The sequence below is a fragment of the Mobula birostris genome, chromosome 7, assembly GCF_030028105.1.
Source record: "Mobula birostris isolate sMobBir1 chromosome 7, sMobBir1.hap1, whole genome shotgun sequence".
In the NCBI taxonomy this organism is placed as follows: domain Eukaryota; kingdom Metazoa; phylum Chordata; class Chondrichthyes; order Myliobatiformes; family Myliobatidae; genus Mobula; species Mobula birostris.
The window spans coordinates 159116223-159134357 of record NC_092376.1 but is presented as its reverse complement, the minus strand read 5'-3'; the positions used below and the strand labels follow the sequence as shown (position 1 = coordinate 159134357).

Genomic DNA, 18135 nt, shown 5'->3' with positions numbered 1-18135 from the left:
TGGAAACCTTCCAACACCCAAGCGGTTCTTTTTTTTTCTCTTTTCTTTCTTTTTAGGTAGGACTATATATGGGGGGGGGGAAGGTTAAGGGGAGGGGGGAGGGTAGATTTTATCTTTTCATGTATTCTTTTTGAAAACTCAATAAAAATTATATTACAAAAAAAAGGAAATGGAGTAAGTTTTATTAATTCAGGGATTACAGTAGATTTTCAAAAGGAGTGCGGTGCATTTTATTAACTGTGGGATCATTCAGCATTTTATTAACTGAGGTGCACTTTATTAGTTGAGTGAGTATCAGCTGAGAGTACAGTAGTTTACTTAGTTGAGGGAGGCCAGTGCACATCATTAAGTGAGGGATGACAATGGAATAATTAAACTGAGAAAATGCACGACTGTATTCATTCAATAAATAATTATTAGTAGCAATGTTTTATCAGATAAGGATGTGCAGTGCACTTCATAAACTAAAGGATTCAGTGAAATTTATTATAATAGATGCAGTGCCGAGGAATTTTCCCTATTTGTCACATGTACATGGAAACATACAGTGAAATCCATGTTTGCATCAGATCAGATCAGCGAGGATTGTGTGGGCAGCCTGTAGTTATTGCCATGCTTCCAGCCCCAACAGAGCATGCCTACAAGTTGCTAACCCTAACCGTACATTTTAAGGGTGTGGAAGGAAACCGGAGCACCTGGAGAAAACCCACACGGTCATGGTGAGAATGTACAAACTCCTTACAGCAATCGGAATCAAACCCCAATCTGACAGCTGGCACTGTAATAGTATTACACTAACCATTACACTACTGTGTCCCCTTACTGTAATGAGTAATGCATTTGATTAACTGAAGGATCCCAGTGAGACTATGTAAAAGAATCTATATAAGGAATTGTTGAAACATAAAGAAGAATAACAAAAAGAAATTTTCTCAACAGAGCTTCTGGGATTCAGCCGTCCAGACAATTTCCAAGTCAGTTCATCAGAGTAAGAACTTTCAAAGGTGCTAATAAACTCATAATTTACACCATCAAAACAAATTTACTGTGAAAAGTGGTGATTGTGACAAGTTCATCAATTCGTCTGACAAATATGGAGATTTAGGCAAAAGTAGCACAACTTAAAAAGTAGTAAATGTCGTTGTGTAGCGGTCAGTGTGACACTATACAGGTTGGGGCATTCTGGAGTTCAGAGTTCAATTCCACCACTATCTGTAAGGAGTTTGCATGTTCTCCCTATGACCATGTGTTCTGGTTTAAGATGGGTGCTACCAAAGATGAGTGTCAGTTTCCTGGCAGTTCTTAAAGCAAGAAATACAATTAAGTACTTTATTAATAATACTTTCCCTGTGGAAAATTGTGGTAAGTGACCACCGCAAACAATGAAAAGGTGAGTGAAGACGAGGCTGACCAGAAAGTCAAGGCGTGCAGGTGCGAGATGGAGTTGGAGTGAGACTGAGCCATGTTCGGGATGGAGTCACGGTCAGAGATGGAGTTGGAGCAAGCAGAGCAGAGGAGTTTTGGAGCCCGTCTATCTGAATCGATAGCAAGGCTGGATTGATCTAAGTGCTGGGGCGATTTGGAAAGGTCGGATAAAGGCCAGAACATGGCAACAGAGTTCAGGCCCAGAATGCATCCACGTGACGTAGCCCAGGTACTAGTGTGAGAGACCACCCGCTGATGTGACAATTTAAACTCTGGGCTGGATGGATCAAAAAGTTCCAGCGTCAGGGACCAGAGGCAAGGGTTGATCCAGTTCTACTTGCTGCTCTGCAATGGTTACTCTGTTCTCTATGGCACTGAGACTGAGCTGTGGTCTGCTCAAGCTGTCATGTCTGCGAGCTTTGTGACAATTTGCCCTGATGTGTGATGAACTAAGGCCGAGGTTGTGATCCTGCTCCGGGTTTCATGAACGTGGACTCACTTTAGTTCTGAATGCTGTTGTTTGCTTTTATTGTTTGCATGACATGTGTTTTTTCTCTTTCTCTGTGCATTGGGTGTTTGTTAGTCCTTTTTTAAAATGGGTTCTTTTGGGTTTCTTGTTTTGTGGCTGCCAGTAAGGAGGCAAACCTCAAGGTTGTATCACTCATACATACTTTGAACTTTGATTTCCTTCAGGTGCTCTGGTTTCTTCCCACAGCCCAAAGATGCACCAGTTAGAAGGTTACAACTGGTCATTGTAAATTGGCCGGCTGGTGGGCGCAGTGACATCAGAGCCGGACTCTGGAGCGAAGGTTCCCGAGTTCGAACCCAGTTGGGCCACTCCCGGGCATGCTTTCCATCCGTGCCAGATTGAGTGTCGAGCTCGCAACTCGGCCTCGTAAAAAAAAAATGGCACTGTGAGAAGGACATGGGGGACCACTCACAGAATCCAAGACAACCACTTGAAAAAGTGGTCGCTGAGGCTCTGCCAGAGTATGGCACACACACAAAAAAAAAATCCTTGATGTGCCCCACCACATATTGTGGGGCGGCACAGTAGCACAGTGGCCAGCACAATACATCACAGTACCAGCGACCTGGGTTCAATTCCTGCCACATGATTAGGCTAAGGTTAAATTTGGTGTTTGAAGGGCCAAAAAAGACCGATTCCGTGCTGTATCTCAATAAAATAAAAGCAAAATGACGTGAGGAGAGATGTACAAAACATTAAAATTTTTACATTTGAGCGATTATAGCTGGTTAAGAATGGTGTGTCATGAGCTATTTGGTCATTATGATCTGTTTGTTATACATAATATTGATTGAGGAAGAAGAAACAAATTTAATGCATGAGGCTTTGATGTAGCTGGAGAACTCAGGGACAGGGTATCAGCAAGAACTACAGTAAATAGAAAATTATTACATGAAGATTTATAGTGAATCTTATAAAGTAAATGAATATCCGTGGCTGAATTTGGTGAGGTAGGAGATGTTAGTAATTGCACATTTGCAGGGAAAGGGTTTATTAACTGTGTTAATGGGAGTTATTAATGGGTAGAGTGCAGTGGATTTTTTTTTTACTTGAACAAGTGGAGTGAGTTTTATTATCTGAGAAACCACTGGCTATTTTCTTAACTGGGGATGCTGTGAAATTTGTTCTGAGTATCTGACTTCACTGTAAGTATGGAATAGATTTTATTGACTGAGGAAATCCTTTTGGATCTTAGCAATGGAAAAATTTCAGCTCATTTTATTAATTGAAGGAGTGCCCTACATTTTATTAACGGAGGGAATGCTGTGGATTTTGTTCTGAAAGAGAGGAATGGATATTATCGACTGGAACGACGAAGTGGAAATTATCAATGTAAGGAGTTCTATGGACTTTATTAACTGAAAAAGTATTGTTACACATTTTATTAGCTAAAGGGAAGCAGCAGGATTTGTTGAGTAAATGAATACTACGTATTTTTTATTAACTGAGTGGAGTGAATTTTATAAACCCAGGGAATGCCATCAACCTAATTAACTGATGGAATGTATTTTATTAACTGAAGGAGAGTCATTGGCTCAAAAAGAATGGTGAAGGAGACCAGCTGAGGGAGTGCAATGTATGTTTCCAATTGTGGGTGTACAGTGAATTATATTAACCAATGGAGTTTTGTGGACTTTATTGGATAATATAGTCTTCTGTAGTTTGGTAATTTAGGAGAACATTGTACTTTATTAACCACAGGAATCTTTTATGTGGTGCTACAGCACAGAAATTTGACCAAAAATTCCATGCCGACCTGGCCTTCTGTCCAGTCCCATTGACCATAGTACTCTACACCCCTTCCGTCCATGTACTATCCAAACTTCTCTTAAATATTGCAATCGAACCTGGATCCACCACTTCTTCTGGCAGCATGCTTCACAATTGCACCACCCTCTGAGTGAGGATGCTTCCCCTCAGGTTTGCTTTAAATATTTTACCTTTCACCTTTAATGTAGACAATGTAGACAAGTATGAGATGCTGCACTTTGGGAAGATAAATCGGGGTAGGACTTACATAGTGAACGGTAGGGCAATGAGTAGTGTGATACAACAGAGGGATTTGGGAATACAGATCCATAATTTCTTGAACGTGGCAACATAGGTAGATAGGGCGCTAAACAGAGCTTTTAGAACATTGTGTATCATAAATCAAAGTATTGGTACACGAGCTTGGATGGTATGTTGAAGTAGCATAAGACATTGGTGAAGACTAATTCGGAGTATTGTGTGCAGTTCTTGTCACCTACCTACTGGAAAGCTATCAATAAGTTTGAAAGAGTAGAAAGAAAATTTATAAGGATGTTTCCAAGACTTGAGAACCTGAGTAATAGGGAAAGTTTGAATACGTTATTTATTTCTTGGAGCTTAGGAGAATGAGGGAAGATTTGATAGAGGTATACAAAATTATGAGAGCTGTAGACAAGGTAAATGCAAGCAGGCCTTTTCCATCAAGGTTGAGTGAGACTAGAACTAGAGGCCCAGATCCCGCTGCAAGCTTTGATAGTCTTCCTTGTTGTGCATTACACTTGCGTATCAGAGTCATCCACAAACTTGCTGATCCAATTTACTGAACGTCCAGATCATTGGCACGGATGACCAACAACAATGGATCCAGCAGCAACCCCTGTGGCACACCGTTAATCACAGGCCTCTGGTCAGAGAGGAGGCCATCTGCTACCACTCTCTGGCTTCTTCTGCTAAGACAATGATGAACTAGTATTGGGGATTTCATTAGTATTGTTTTACCCACTCATTGGTTAGGCCTGCACTTCATGCCCATCACTAAACTTCTCATGCAATTGCACTAAGCTGTCCTGTTGAACCACAGAACTCACAATGATAAAGGGCACATCCAGAGCCTAGTTAGATGGGGAGCTCCAGCATGATGAAGGAAATTGTAATGATTTGTAAAGGTGCAACCCTCAGTGGGGAATTTGCCAGAAGTGGCATTTCTGGTCACTTGGCCACTTACCCTCCTTGGCAGGAAAAGCCATGGATTAGTGGGGTGTTTTCAAAGAAACCTGGCAAGTTGTTGATATTCTCCTGCCCATTGTCTAAGTTGTATCATGTTATATTTACCTGTTAACCCTGTTATGTTAATCTACCATTGCTAATCAACATCTCAGTATCAAAATCCTCACCCTTGTTTGTACCTTCCTGCATGGGGATAGAGAGGTTGATCCTACAGATTTACAGCCTAATCTAGATGAGAGTTGAAGCTCAAAAATGGGACATCAGCTGGCTGCATATTTTAGGACAGGAATTGATCTCCATTCTTGTGCAAGTCTGTGCTAACCAATTTCACCCTTCACCATTGTACAATACAGAGGTTTTTTTTCAAATGAATTAGATTCATTCACTCACTTCACCATCTTCGGATTCCAACTTCAGTTCCGTTCGACAAACTGCTTCCATGTTACCTGCCTCTGCTTCAATAACAACTCCTTTCGGTGCTTCCAGTATAAGCGAGCGTGTGGGTGATTCTAGCCTAGGGTCAAAAAATGACACTGGTAGTTAGTGTTTATCACTTGTCCTTCATCAGAGAATTGGTGATGAATACATCTTGCAAACTCTCACTTGACAATCTACTTTAATGAGATAAATTCATTGGTTACAATTTTTATCAAGGTTGGCGGGGGAACCTATCAGTCACAATGCTAGATGATGGATGCATAACATGGATAAGGTTTTTTTAAATTTGTTTGACAATATGTTGATTAGAAGGTAATGTTATGGTAGCAGGTGGTTATCAGATAGGTACAAATGATTGAATAATATGATACATTCATAGTCATACGAGTCTCCATATTTACTTGAATGGGTAGATCTTCTTCTTAAGAGCAAGTAATATTCCCAGGCTGTTAAACTGTCCAAACTGAAGGTGGAGAAGGCCTATTGAAACCTGTCTCAAATCTGAATGCTGGAAGAACGGACAGCCAAGAGAAAGGAATGCAGATCATCTGATTTGAGTTAATTCAGAATCTGGTTTAAAATCACTGGCATGTGCTATTAAATACGTTGTCTTTGGCACCAGTCCATTGTGATACATAATAATAATAATAATAAACCATAAATTACAATAAGTATATATAAAAAATAAATTTAGAAGTGCAAAAAGAGATTTAAAAAAGAGTGAGGTGGTGTTCATTGTCCATTCAGAAATCTGATGGTGGTGGGAGGGCTGGGGTAAAGAAGCTGTTCTGAAATGCTGAGTCTGTCTTCAGACTCCTGGACCACTTTTTGAGGTATTGTCTTTTGACGGTGTTCTCAGTGCTGGGGAGGCTAGTGCCCATGATGGACTGGCTGAGTTAACAACTTTCTGTAGCTTTTCCAATCTTGTGCAGTGGCCCCTCTATACCAGATGGTGATGCAAGTAGTTAGAATGCTCTCCACAGTACATCTCTAGAAATTTTCAAGAGTCTTTGGTGATATCCCAAGTTTCCTTGAACTCCTAATGAAATACAGCTATTGTGTTTTCTTTGTAGTTGCACCAGTACTTTTGGCCCAGGATAGATCTTTAAAGATGTTGACACCCAGGAAGTTGAAACTGCTCACCCTTTCCACCGCTGATTTTCCTCAGTGAGGACCAGTGTGTGTTCCATCGACCTGCCCTTCTTGAAGTCCACAATCAATTCCTTGGTCTTGCAAAGTTGACACCACTCAATCAGCTGATCTACCTCGCTCCTGTATGCCTCCGCATCACCCTCTGAAATTCAGCCAGCAATAGTTCTATCATTGGCAAATTTATAGATGCCGTTTGAGGTGTGTCTACCCACATAGTGGTGCGTGCAGAGAGAGTAGAGCAGTGGGCTAAGCACGCATCCTTGAGGTGTGCCAGTGTTGATTTCAGCGAAGAGGAGATGCTATTTCTGATCCGCACTGACAATGTCTCCCGATGAGGAAGCCAAGGATCCAGTCACAGGGGAAGGTAAGGAGGCCCAGGATTTGGAGCTTGTTGATTAGAACTAAGAGTATCATTGTGTTGAACACTGAACTTTAATCAATAAACAGCAGCCTGATGCACGTGTTGCTGTTGTCCAGGTATTCTAAGGCGGGAGAGCCAGTGAGATTACATCCACTATAGACCTATGTGGCAATAGCCAAATTGCAGAGGGTCCAGGTTATTGTTTATGCAGGAGTTGATTCTGGCCATGACCAACCACTCAAAGCATTTCATCACAGTAATGTGAGTGCAACTGGGTGATAGTCACTGATTGGATAGTCTTGCACCCTGCTTTTTTTGGACACTAGTATGATTGCACCCTTTTGAAGCAGGTAGGAACCTCCGACTGCAGCAGTGAGAGATTGAAGATGCCCTTGAACAATCTTGCTAGTTGGTTGGCACGGGTTTTCAGTGTCCTGCCAGGTACACCATCAGGGCCTGACACCTTCAATAACTTTAAAAGTATTTAATTGTTTTAAAGTGTGTGACTGTGTTTTTCGTTGTTAAAATTAAAAGAAAACAAAATTGGTTTGATTTTCATTTTGTAATAGCTCCTGAGTGTTTATTTTGTGGAACTCAAATACATTTAGAAAAAGAAAATGACAGCTTCGTAGTCAGTGGGTCTCAGAGCGGAGCTCAACAGCTGTCAACACTGTTAAGTGCTGGGCGCTTCCAATCAGTGCAAGATGGCATCTGGGAACATAGTGTGGGGGAAAAAAAGAACATGGTCAAAAGCAGACGAGTCAGCTCAGATAACCTGCTACTCGTCTGAAGATCTGCCCTTATGTCTCCTAGCAGGCAGAAACGGAAACCCTGATTCTGACTCAATGTCCTCCAAATATCCGGACCTGCCTCTCAGCTTTTTGCACTACCTTACTTTACCTTTTCTATTTTCTATTTATGATTTATATTTTAAATTTTTACTATTTACTATCGATTTGTACTCCAGGGAGCGCGAAGCGCAGAATCAAATATCACTGTGATGATTGTACACTCTAGTATCAATTGTTTGGCAAAAATAAAGTATTGCTGTTGAGAGTGTTGGCAAAATTGTAAAGGGGAAGGCTCCCCAGTGGTGCTGAGAAGATAAATCCTCTAATATGCAAGTGAGCATCTGATGATCTGCAGGAGATCCAGCAGCCAATCTAGGATGCTTCTTGGCAGTTAGTGCTGCGCCTGCCTCACAAGGGAAATAACTGAGGGGCACACAAGCTATTATATTTTGTGGCCTGGGGAAATAGAGTGCTGGTGGCAAGTGCACTGCTCTGACATCCACAAGAATGATCAATGCCAATATCCCATCAGGATTTTCTCTTCTAATCATTCCTCCACCACTTTCTTTAATTAGAAACTCAAATGGTTCATTTATGTTCATTGGAAGACACCTATCTACTTACTTGTTCTGATTTAGTGTTACTCCACAATGACAGAAATATGTTTCATCTGTGTTCATTGGTGACTTAATGGCAGTACACTTATCTTTGCGTGAGTAACTTATAGGTTCTTGAGCTCTCACATTAAGTCATACTGAGAATACACTGCACTTCTCAAGGCACTTTTATTCAGGTCAGATGTTAAACCAAAGTTCTACTTGCTCTCTCAGGTAGACATGTAAGATCCCTGGTACAGTCTGGAATTGCCCCCATCTCTACACCAATACTTAGCTCTTAATCAGATCTTCTAAAAGTGTTTATCTGGTCGATGCCATATTGCTTTTATTTTCTGGAATCTTTCTGCGCACAGATTGGCTGATGTGTTTCCTATGTTATGAAACATCACATTTCAAATATATCTCTTAATTTTTAATTTAATTTAGTAGGCATCCGTTAGTCTTGCGAGACCATGGATCTGCGCCTGGAAAGTCTTCACTCTCCAGGGTGCAGGCCTGGGCGAGGTTGTATGGAAGACCGGCATTTGCCCATGCTGCAAGTCTCCCCTCTCCACACCACCGATGTTGTCCAAGGGAAGGGCATTAGGACCCATACAGCTTGGCACTGGTGTCGTCGCAAAGCAATGTGTGATTAAGTGCCTTGCTCAAGGACACAACACGTTGCCTCGGATGAATTTCGAATTCACGACCTTCAGGTCGCTAGTCCAATGCCTTAACCACTTGGCCACGTGCCCATGTGCCCATTTAATTTAGTACTTATGGCATAAGTGATCAGAGGCAAAATAATTTAAATAAAAAATAGTAGGAATAGGCCATGTAACTCAGTATCCTTCCTCTGTTGTTCAATAAGATTATGGCTGATCTTTTACCTTGGTGCCACTTTCATTCAAACCCTACCACCCCATCCTTTGACTGTGTTAATGCTTAAAGAGAAATCAATCTCTGTACAAAATTTATTCAATAACTTCAAATAGCCGAGTGTCTTCAGTGCTCTTAGATGGAATATTCCAAAAGGCTCACTACCTTTTAAGTGAAAGAGTTTCTCATCTCTGTCATGAACTTTCAGACTCTAATCATTGGTTCTAGACATGCTAACTGAGAAAAATTAATTATATACCTCTCCTGTCAAACCTCTTAATAACCTTGCTCCTTTTAATGAAATAGTGGTGGCACAGAAGTGTAGTGGTTAGCACAATGCTTCACACTAGCAGTGACCCGGGTTCAATTCCTGCTGCTGCCTGTAAGGATGTTCTTCCCCGTGACTGTGTCGGTTTCCTCCAGGTGTTCCAGTTTCCTCCCAGAGTCCAAAGATCAGTAGGTTAACTGGTCATTGTAAATTGCCCTGTGATTAGGCTAGAGTTGCTGGACGGTGCGGATCAAAGGGCTAGAATAAAGAAATAAATTCCTCTAAGCTCAAGAGAATATTGACCTGGTTTGTTTAATCTTTCCTCATTCAACATGCTCACTAACCAGGATTCAATCTGGTGGATTATCACTGCATTCTTTCTATCACAACTATATCTTTTTAGGTAAGATCACCAGACCTGTACTCAACATTTCAGATGCTGCCTCAACAAGGGACTATAAAATAAGAGTTAGACATCTTTATTCTTTTACTCAGATCCTCTTCTAATAATGGACCATTTGCCTATAAATATATTATATAATTGCAAACCTATTGCTACCTGAAAGTAATCTTCTTTAAAGAGCCCCAACTTTTTATAAGTAAGGGGATGAATGAAAAAATATTCACCATCTCCAGGAAGGAATGAAAAGAAACATGAGTAAGAGGGTTTCGTCTTTTATGTTACTGGGAAGGCTAATTAATATGGCTTCTTTGTTATGTTATACTTAGGAATGCTTCTTTGTTATGTTAAATGCTGAGAAAGTTCTTCCCGCTAGCAGTTTGTTGAATCACGTTACTGATAAGAGGATGTTATGAACCAATTGGGATAGTTGTTATGGTTTTGGTGTATTTGAAGATACTGTATGCGCGGGGTTTTGGGGCAGAAGGCGGGAGAGCGAGATAGAGGATGGACCAGGTGCTGTGATGTCCGCTAACAGGGTCGGACCCCGAGGAGGGCGTTTGGTGAGGAGACGGAGACAGACTCGTGTGGAGCATCTGGTCGACCACCGTTGTTGGTCCCAGGCGGCCGGTCGAGGTGGTTCGAGGGGTCGCAGGGTGAAGAAGAAGGTTCTTGAGCTCCAACTGTTTTGTGCATGAAGAGATTGAACTTTGATAAGTGTGGCGCCTTTTATTTTCCTTTTATATTTTATTCCCTATTAATTATATAGTCCCAGTAATATCTATAAACTGTAAATCATTTAATCATATCTGGTGTATTGTCTGTTATTTGGGCGGGGTGGGGTACATCACACAGCATCCACACAAACTAATTATCCAGTTTGGCGGGGCTGAGGCTGTTTCCCTAGATGACAGCGACCCAAGCGACCCTAAGGGTGGCCGGGGGGCTGTATTGTGGGGGCTTGTCCGGGATTGGGTCTACTGGTATGCTGTGTGGGTGCCCTGTTTAAATCTGTAATGCGTGTCTCTGTGGGTTATTTGCTGGTGATTGTTGTATGCGTTGTGGGTGCGGTCTTTGTTCGAGTTCAGGCTGACATTGACGAGTTGGAGGTGGCACTCGGGGCTGTCCATGCGTTTGGGAGAGAGAGGAAAGAGTGGTCTGATTTGGAGGTAGGGTCTGCGAATAAATGTTCTAGCTCTGGCAGGCTCTGCCTGGCACTGGGGATAGTGTCCACCCCAGGAGGGGCGGAGATGTGTGAGACGTGGGCGGAGCGGATCTCACAGTTGTTAGATGAGTGGCAGTGCTTGGTTGAGGGAGAGCGACAGGGATTGGTTGAAAGTTTGAGTAGGCGGGCTGGTGACGGTGTTAGAGCTGTCAGGTTCACCTACACCGTAGTGACAGCTGTCAGTTATTTGAGAAAGGAGGGAAAGTTTTCAGTGTGCCTTCTCTGGTGAGGAGGGCGGCTAAATTGCTTGCAGTGCCAGGGGGATCATTTCAGGGGATCAGTTGTTCAGCTGATCAGAGAGGTGTTGGGAAACTTAGTGGAGGCCCAGTGGGGGAACGGCTTGGGGTCCCTGAGGAAGCACGTTCCCAGCAATGTACCAATGAAGTTCTGCAAGGAAAAGACCCTATTCTTGAAGGCTTAGAGGGGCCACGCCCCAGGGTGTCGTTATGGATAGAGAGAAGCGATGCTAAAGCCATCCTCAACCCCGGGGCGCAGGTCAAGTTGTTGTACAGTTCGTTTTACAACCGGTGTCTGAAGCATTTACCCTTGACAACCGCAGGGGCACCGGAGACTTTGGGTACTAGTGCCAGTAATTATCCAGAAGACAATGATTGGTTAATGACCCTGGAGCTTATGGGGGCATTGTCTGGGCACCCAGCGTGTCGAGTTGCTTCTGAGGACGTGTGTAGCAGCCTTGAGCTGGTACCGAATTTAAACAAGACCCAGCGGTGGTACGGCTTGGGGAAAGTAGCTGAGGGTGAGACCCTCTTAGTAGACGCTCCGAACCACCACGAGGGAGGGGAGTTGACCGCTGAAGACACCTCATTGAGAGAGAGGTCGCGGCAACTGGACCCTAGCGGCGTGGAGTATGAAGGCAGCGTGTGTGTGGATTATGCGACGTGGTTTAATGTGCTAGATCTGAGGAGTGGATGTTGCCAGATCCTGAGGAGTGCGGCTGTTGAGCCAAGATGGCCGTTATTAGTTCCCTAGGATTATTCCAATCCGAAAAGATGCCCAAGGGCATATCCGGAGCCCCTGCATCCTTTGCGCGGGGCATGAAGAAGACCATGGGGGAAGTGAAGGTGTGTGGAGTTTTGGCGTATGTGGATGACTGCCTAGAGCTTGGATTCGCCTGGAGGGACGATGAGGCGAGGCGAGTGGCTGAGCCCGGGCGATTGAAGCGAAGTGTCAAATGTGGAGGAGTTTTTGGCCGGAGGAGTTTGGTGCAATGTGAGAAAATTGACCTGACATACCAGTTGAACTTCCTGGTGTTGGAACAGATGGTGGTGGACTTGGGGATGGAAACCCGGGTTGTCAATCTGAATGAGACACAGGGGAGAGAGGGGATTTGCACCGCTGAACTGAGTACTCAGAAATGCCGGCCGGAGACTGAGTGCCGCACTTGTGGGACGACTATTGCAGACTTGGAATTCACGCTTGTCAACATGGAGAAGGAGCAACGGAATTCCGAGCCGACACTGCGGTCATGTCCTGATGAATTAATCCAGCAAGAAGAAACAATGACCCACCTTCGAAGCAATCAGCAGAAACTCAAGACGTCGATTCAGAAAAGATTGGAAGACTTACAAGTTGGGGAAGATCAAGGAAGTGTTCTGACTAAGGCCAACAGAAAACCGAGAGCCTAGGGAGGGGAGTTTGACTACACTCCCGAGGAGGTGAAGAAATGGAGGACAGATCTCGGAAAAGGGAGGCGGACGCTTGAAAGGAACCTGAAGATGACTATCGCGAGTTTAAATGAACTGGAAAAACTGAAAGTTGACCTGGAAGACGTCAGCAGGAAGAAAAAAACTGGAGGCTGAAGGGGTAGCCCCGGTTAAATGTTTCAGTTTGGAGAAACTTGAACAGCAGCTATCGATCGAGGGAATGAGGAAGAATACGGATTCGAAGGATGATGTGCTGGCATGTGGTGCATGCTGCCTTTCGCTAACTTCCCCGTGATTGAGGAAGGGACCTTTGGCCCTTCTCCCACTGAGTCAGGTGTAGTGGGGAGGGCTAGCTGTGGGCAGTCTGATTTATGGCAGGACCAGGAAGGAAAAGAAGCGGGGCCCCGGACACGGGACAGGGGGCTCCGAGCTGTAGTGGTGGCCTGAGTGAGAGAGGAGTTGGTAAGCAGGCCCGAGGTATCCCTAGTAGTGTCTGAGCCTTTTGGGTTTAGGTGAGGGGATACGGAGATCTCGGAGGGTTAAGAAGCTTCCAGATAGGTTGGCCTATGTAGCGCCCGTGGGACAGGCGTAAGGTCCACTGTTTGGGGAGCACTGTCACTGTGCATATCTGTGTATGTGTGTGTTGTGTGTCTGCAGTACTGGTTGGTGAGTTATTTAGAAATCATGAGGACATGACTTTATTTGGTGGGGAGAGAGTGTGAGGGGGTTTTGTCTTTTATGTTACTGCGGAGGCTAATTAAAATGGCTTCTTTGTTATGTTATACTTAGGAATGCTTCTTTGTTACGTTAAACGCTGAGAAAGTTCTTCCCGCTAGCAGTTTGTTGAATCACGTTACTGATAAGAGGATGTTATGAACCAATTGGGATAGTTGTTACGGTTTTGGTGTATTTGAAGATACTGTATGCGCGGGGTTTTGGGGCAGAAGGCGGGAGAGCGAGACAGAGGATGGACCAGGTGCTGTGATGTCCACTAACGGGGTCGGACCCCGAGGAGGGCGTTCGGCGAGGAGACAGAGACGGACTCGTGTGGAGCATCTGGTTGACCATCGTTGTTGGTCCCAGGCAGCCGGTCGAGGTGGTCTGAGGGGTCGCAGGGTGAAGAAGAAGGTTCTTGAGCTCCAACTGTTTTGTGCACAAAGAGATTGAACTTTGATAAGTGTGGCGCCATTTATTTTCCTTTTATATTTTATTCCCTATTAATTATATAGTTCCAGTAATATCTATAAACTGTAAATCATTTAATCATATCTGGTGTATTGTCTGTTATTTGGGCGGGGTGGGGTACATCACACAGCATCCACACAAACTAATTACCCAGTTTGGCGGGGCCGAGGCTGTTTCCCTAGGCGACAGTGAGCCGAGCGACCCTGAGGGTGGCCAGGGGGGCTGCACATGTTTCAGTTACTTTGCATTCAGATATATTTCCTGTTAAATACAGAAACCTGGCACTTGCAGAAATTTTAGACAAGTCTATCATGAAGAACTGTTTGCAGTGAAACTTCTAAGAAGTTTTTCTTTTGTACTTGTAACAATCCTCTCAATTCATTCATTGTTGTAATCTTCCCAAAGTTGGCTACATTAGGTCCTCTAATAACACTTATTTAGCTTTCATTATTCGAACAAACAATGGATGATTGAAGTCTGTGTTCTCAGTGAGGTCTATAAGACATGTATAAATTGGAGTGGTTCATCTTGAACATTATGTGTTAATTGTTTCATGCAAAATCTCATATAGTTCAGAAATCTGTGAGCTCCCATTGTTTACTGTTTTTGAGAAACAGAAAACAAGTTTAAGTTAGAAAAAATATCAAACACTTTGACAGAAATTGTCATTTTCAACTTCAAAATATTATAAAACTTTCAGTATCTGGCTTAGAATTAGGACTCACAAGCTTGCCTGTACCTGAAACCTACAAGACTCAGTTATATGAAGTAGCCAGTACTTAAGATGTTTATTAAGTAATAGGAAAACCATCATCAGATCACTTGAATTTAATTTCCTGTCAACAGTCGAGATGGAGTCCTTATTGACATTCACAGTTGGAAGCCGGCCTAGATGTCTGTGCCCTGTCAGCAGAGATCAACCTCCGAATCAATTACAATTACAGTGCAATTTTTTCCTAATTCCCTCTGCTGAAAATATCAGAATCAACATGAGAAATCAAGCTGTGTCATCCATTAATACCCTCTTTCAATATCAGTATTACTCTGTGAGCCTTTAATCACTGGCATGTTGGTAGATCTTGGAGTTACCATAGCTCAGATTGATCCTGGTACACACCTAGAGCCCCTGCAACTGGAATTTCAGTCTACTGTTTTCCTCCCTTCTTAATTATGAGATTCTTCATGCAAATGTGTTTCAACTCAACCGTTATTATATTACAATATGGCTAGATAATCGCTAGGCAAGCCTGTTAACCTATCAGTTACACAACAGAAATTATTCTGTTGTCAATTACATAGCAGGAGTCAAACAGTGCATAGGAACCCAAAAGCAGCAGAGTATGGTCTGTTAATTCAACGACAGAACAATCAGGAGCGGACTATATGATGAACTTCGATTTGATATGTCAATGATTTGGGTGACGAGATTGATGGCATTGCGGTTCGGTTTATGGACGATATGAAGGTAGGTGGAGGGGTAGTTAGTGTTGAGGAAGCAGGGAGTCTGCAGAAGGACTTGAACAGATTGGGAGAATGGGAAAAGAAGTGACAGATGGAATATAGTGTAGGGATATGTGTGGTCATGTATTTTGGTAGAAGGAATCAAAGCGTATTCTATTTTCTAAATGGGGAGAAGATTCAAACACCAGAGGAACAAATGCACTTGGGATTCCTTGTGCAGGATTCCCCAGAGGTTAACTTGCAGGTTGAGTCGGCGGTAAGGAAGGCAAATGCAATTCATTTCAAGAGGATGCAAATATGAAAAAACAAGGATGTAATGCTGAGGCTTTATAAGGTATTGGTCAGACTGTATTTGGAGTATTGTGAGCAATTTTGGGCCTCCTTTCTAAGAAATGATGTGCTGGTATTGGAGAAGGTCCAGAGGAGGTTCATGGGAATCATCCGGGGAATGAAAGCGTTAATGTTTCATGAGTGCATGATAGATCTAGACCTGTACTTGGGGTGTTTGGAAGAATGAGGGGGGATCTCATTGAAACCTATCACATATTGAAAGGCCTAGATTTGAGGTGGAGTCTAGAACCAGAGGGCACAGCCTCACTTTAGAACAGAGATGAGGAGGAGTTTCTTTAGCCAGAGAGTGGTGAATGTGTGAAATTCATGGCTGCTTATGGCTGTGGAGACCAAGTCATTGGGTATATTTAAAGCTATTTAATTAAACGGGGTATCAAATGTTACAGGGAAAAGATAGGAGAGTGGATTTGAGAGGGATAATAAATCAGCTTTGATGCTTTGATGGAATGGTGGAGCAGACTCATTTTCATTTTTAAAATCTTTTTTATTAATTATTATTAAAGATCAACAAAAAATACATTAATGTAATCAAGTCAATATGTACAATGAAGAAGTAAATTAGCAAATAACTGATTAACAAAGCTAAGCAATATATCAATAATAAGAAAAAATAAAGTGTTAAGAATATTTTTTTGAAAGAAAAAAGAAAGAAAAAAAAGAACCCCTACTAACTAAGAGAAAAAAACCCTACTAACTATAAAAAGACAGAAAAAAAAACCCATTGGGAGCACAACCCTGGAGCTATACGTCATACAAGCTTCCATAAAAGAAAAACATCAATCCTCCAACTCAAATCCATTTAAACAAAAATCGGAAGGAAACCATATTAATTAACTCAAATCAGATGATAGTAGCGGGCAAAATGAACCCCACCTTTTCTTGAAATCAAATCGAGGATCAAAAGTTTGACTTCTGTTTTTCTCTAAACTAAGACATAGCATCACCTGAGAGAACCATTGTATCAAAGTAGGAGCTGAAGCATCTTTCCATTTCAACAAAATAGCCCTTCTGGCCAATAATATAATGAATGCAATTACTTGTTAGTCTGATAGAGAAATACCATGAATATATTGAGGGATTATACCAAAAAAACTGTCAATTTATTAGGTTGTAAATTAATTTTTAAAACTTTAGAAATTGTAGAAAAAATAGGTTTCCAAAAATGTTTCAATATAAAACACAACCAAAACATGTGTGTCAATGTAGCTGTCTCAGTCTTACATCTATCACACTGACTATCAACATTAGGGAACATTTTAGGCAGTCTCTACTTTGTCAAATAGTAACAGTGTACAATTTTAAATTGAATTAAAGAGTGACTGGCACAGATCAAAGAAGAGTTAACTAACTTTAAAATTCGCAACCAATCCTCTGTTTTCAAGGTCATGTTAAGCTCTCTCTCCTAATCTTGCTTAATCATAAGTAAAGGGTAATTGTGCTGTTGTAACAATAAATTATAAGTTTTCCCAATAAAACCTTTCACTAAAGGGTTCATTTTTAAAATAATATCTAACAGGTCAGAATCCTGTATATATGGAAAATTACCTAAATATTCTTGTAAGAATTGTCTGACCTGAAGACATTGCAGGAAATGTGAATACAAGAGAGAGTATTTAGTTACGAATTTCTCAAAAGACATCAATCAGCCATCTTGGAACAGATCCATGAAGGAATAAACTCCTTTATTCCTCCAAAGAAGAAAGGTAGGATCACTTAATGAAGGTTTAAATAAATAATTTTGATAAAATAAACCAAAAAGTTTAAATTTTTTGAGATTAAAAAAATTACGAAACTCGAACCAAATTCGTAATGACTGCTTAATCACAGGATATAAATTTAAATTAGCAATTTTGGCCAATTGTACCGGTAGAGAAGCTCCTAATAACGAGGTTAAGTGAAACTGTTTCACAGCTTTCAATTCCAAATCAGCGCAAGGTGATCGTTCATTTTTAATAGCCCAATATAACCAAAAACACATATAACGTATATTAACAGCCCAATACAACATTCTTAAATTAGGCAGAGCAAGACTTCCATCCTTTTTTAATTTTTGTAAATGATATTTACCAATTCTTGGTTTTTTATTATTCCAAACAAAAGATGAAATACAGGCGTCCCCCGCTTTTCGAACGTTCGCTTTATGAAACCTCACTGTTACGAAAGACCTGCATTAGTTCCCTGTTTTCGCTAACAGAGGGTGTTTTCACTGTTACGAAAAAAGTAGCATGCAAAAAAAATCAGCACGCAAAAAAAAAAAATCAGCACGCGATAAAAGGCAGCGCGTGCCCCGAGCAGCCGCTCTCCCCTGGATTCGGAACGGCATTGTTGTTGGCATTGTTTGAACACGTGCCTGTGAGCAGCCATTAGCAAGATAAGTCCTAAGGTATCAGAAAAGCCTAAAAGAGCTTGTAAGGTTGTTACACTTAGCGTAAAA

General features: G+C 42.0%; 1 protein-coding gene across 4 annotated transcripts in view; it reads right to left on the bottom strand.

Annotated features, from left to right (window-relative positions):
* The window catches only part of sgcd (sarcoglycan, delta (dystrophin-associated glycoprotein)), a 543710-nt gene that overhangs the window by 11830 nt on the left and 513745 nt on the right, over nt 1–18135 (bottom strand). For all 4 annotated transcript variants that reach the window (XM_072264010.1, XM_072264009.1, XM_072264011.1 and 1 more), the window contains one exon: nt 5321–5444. In XM_072264010.1, coding sequence (XP_072120111.1) covers nt 5321–5444 — 124 coding nt within the window. The remainder of the gene's footprint in view (nt 1–5320; nt 5445–18135) is intronic.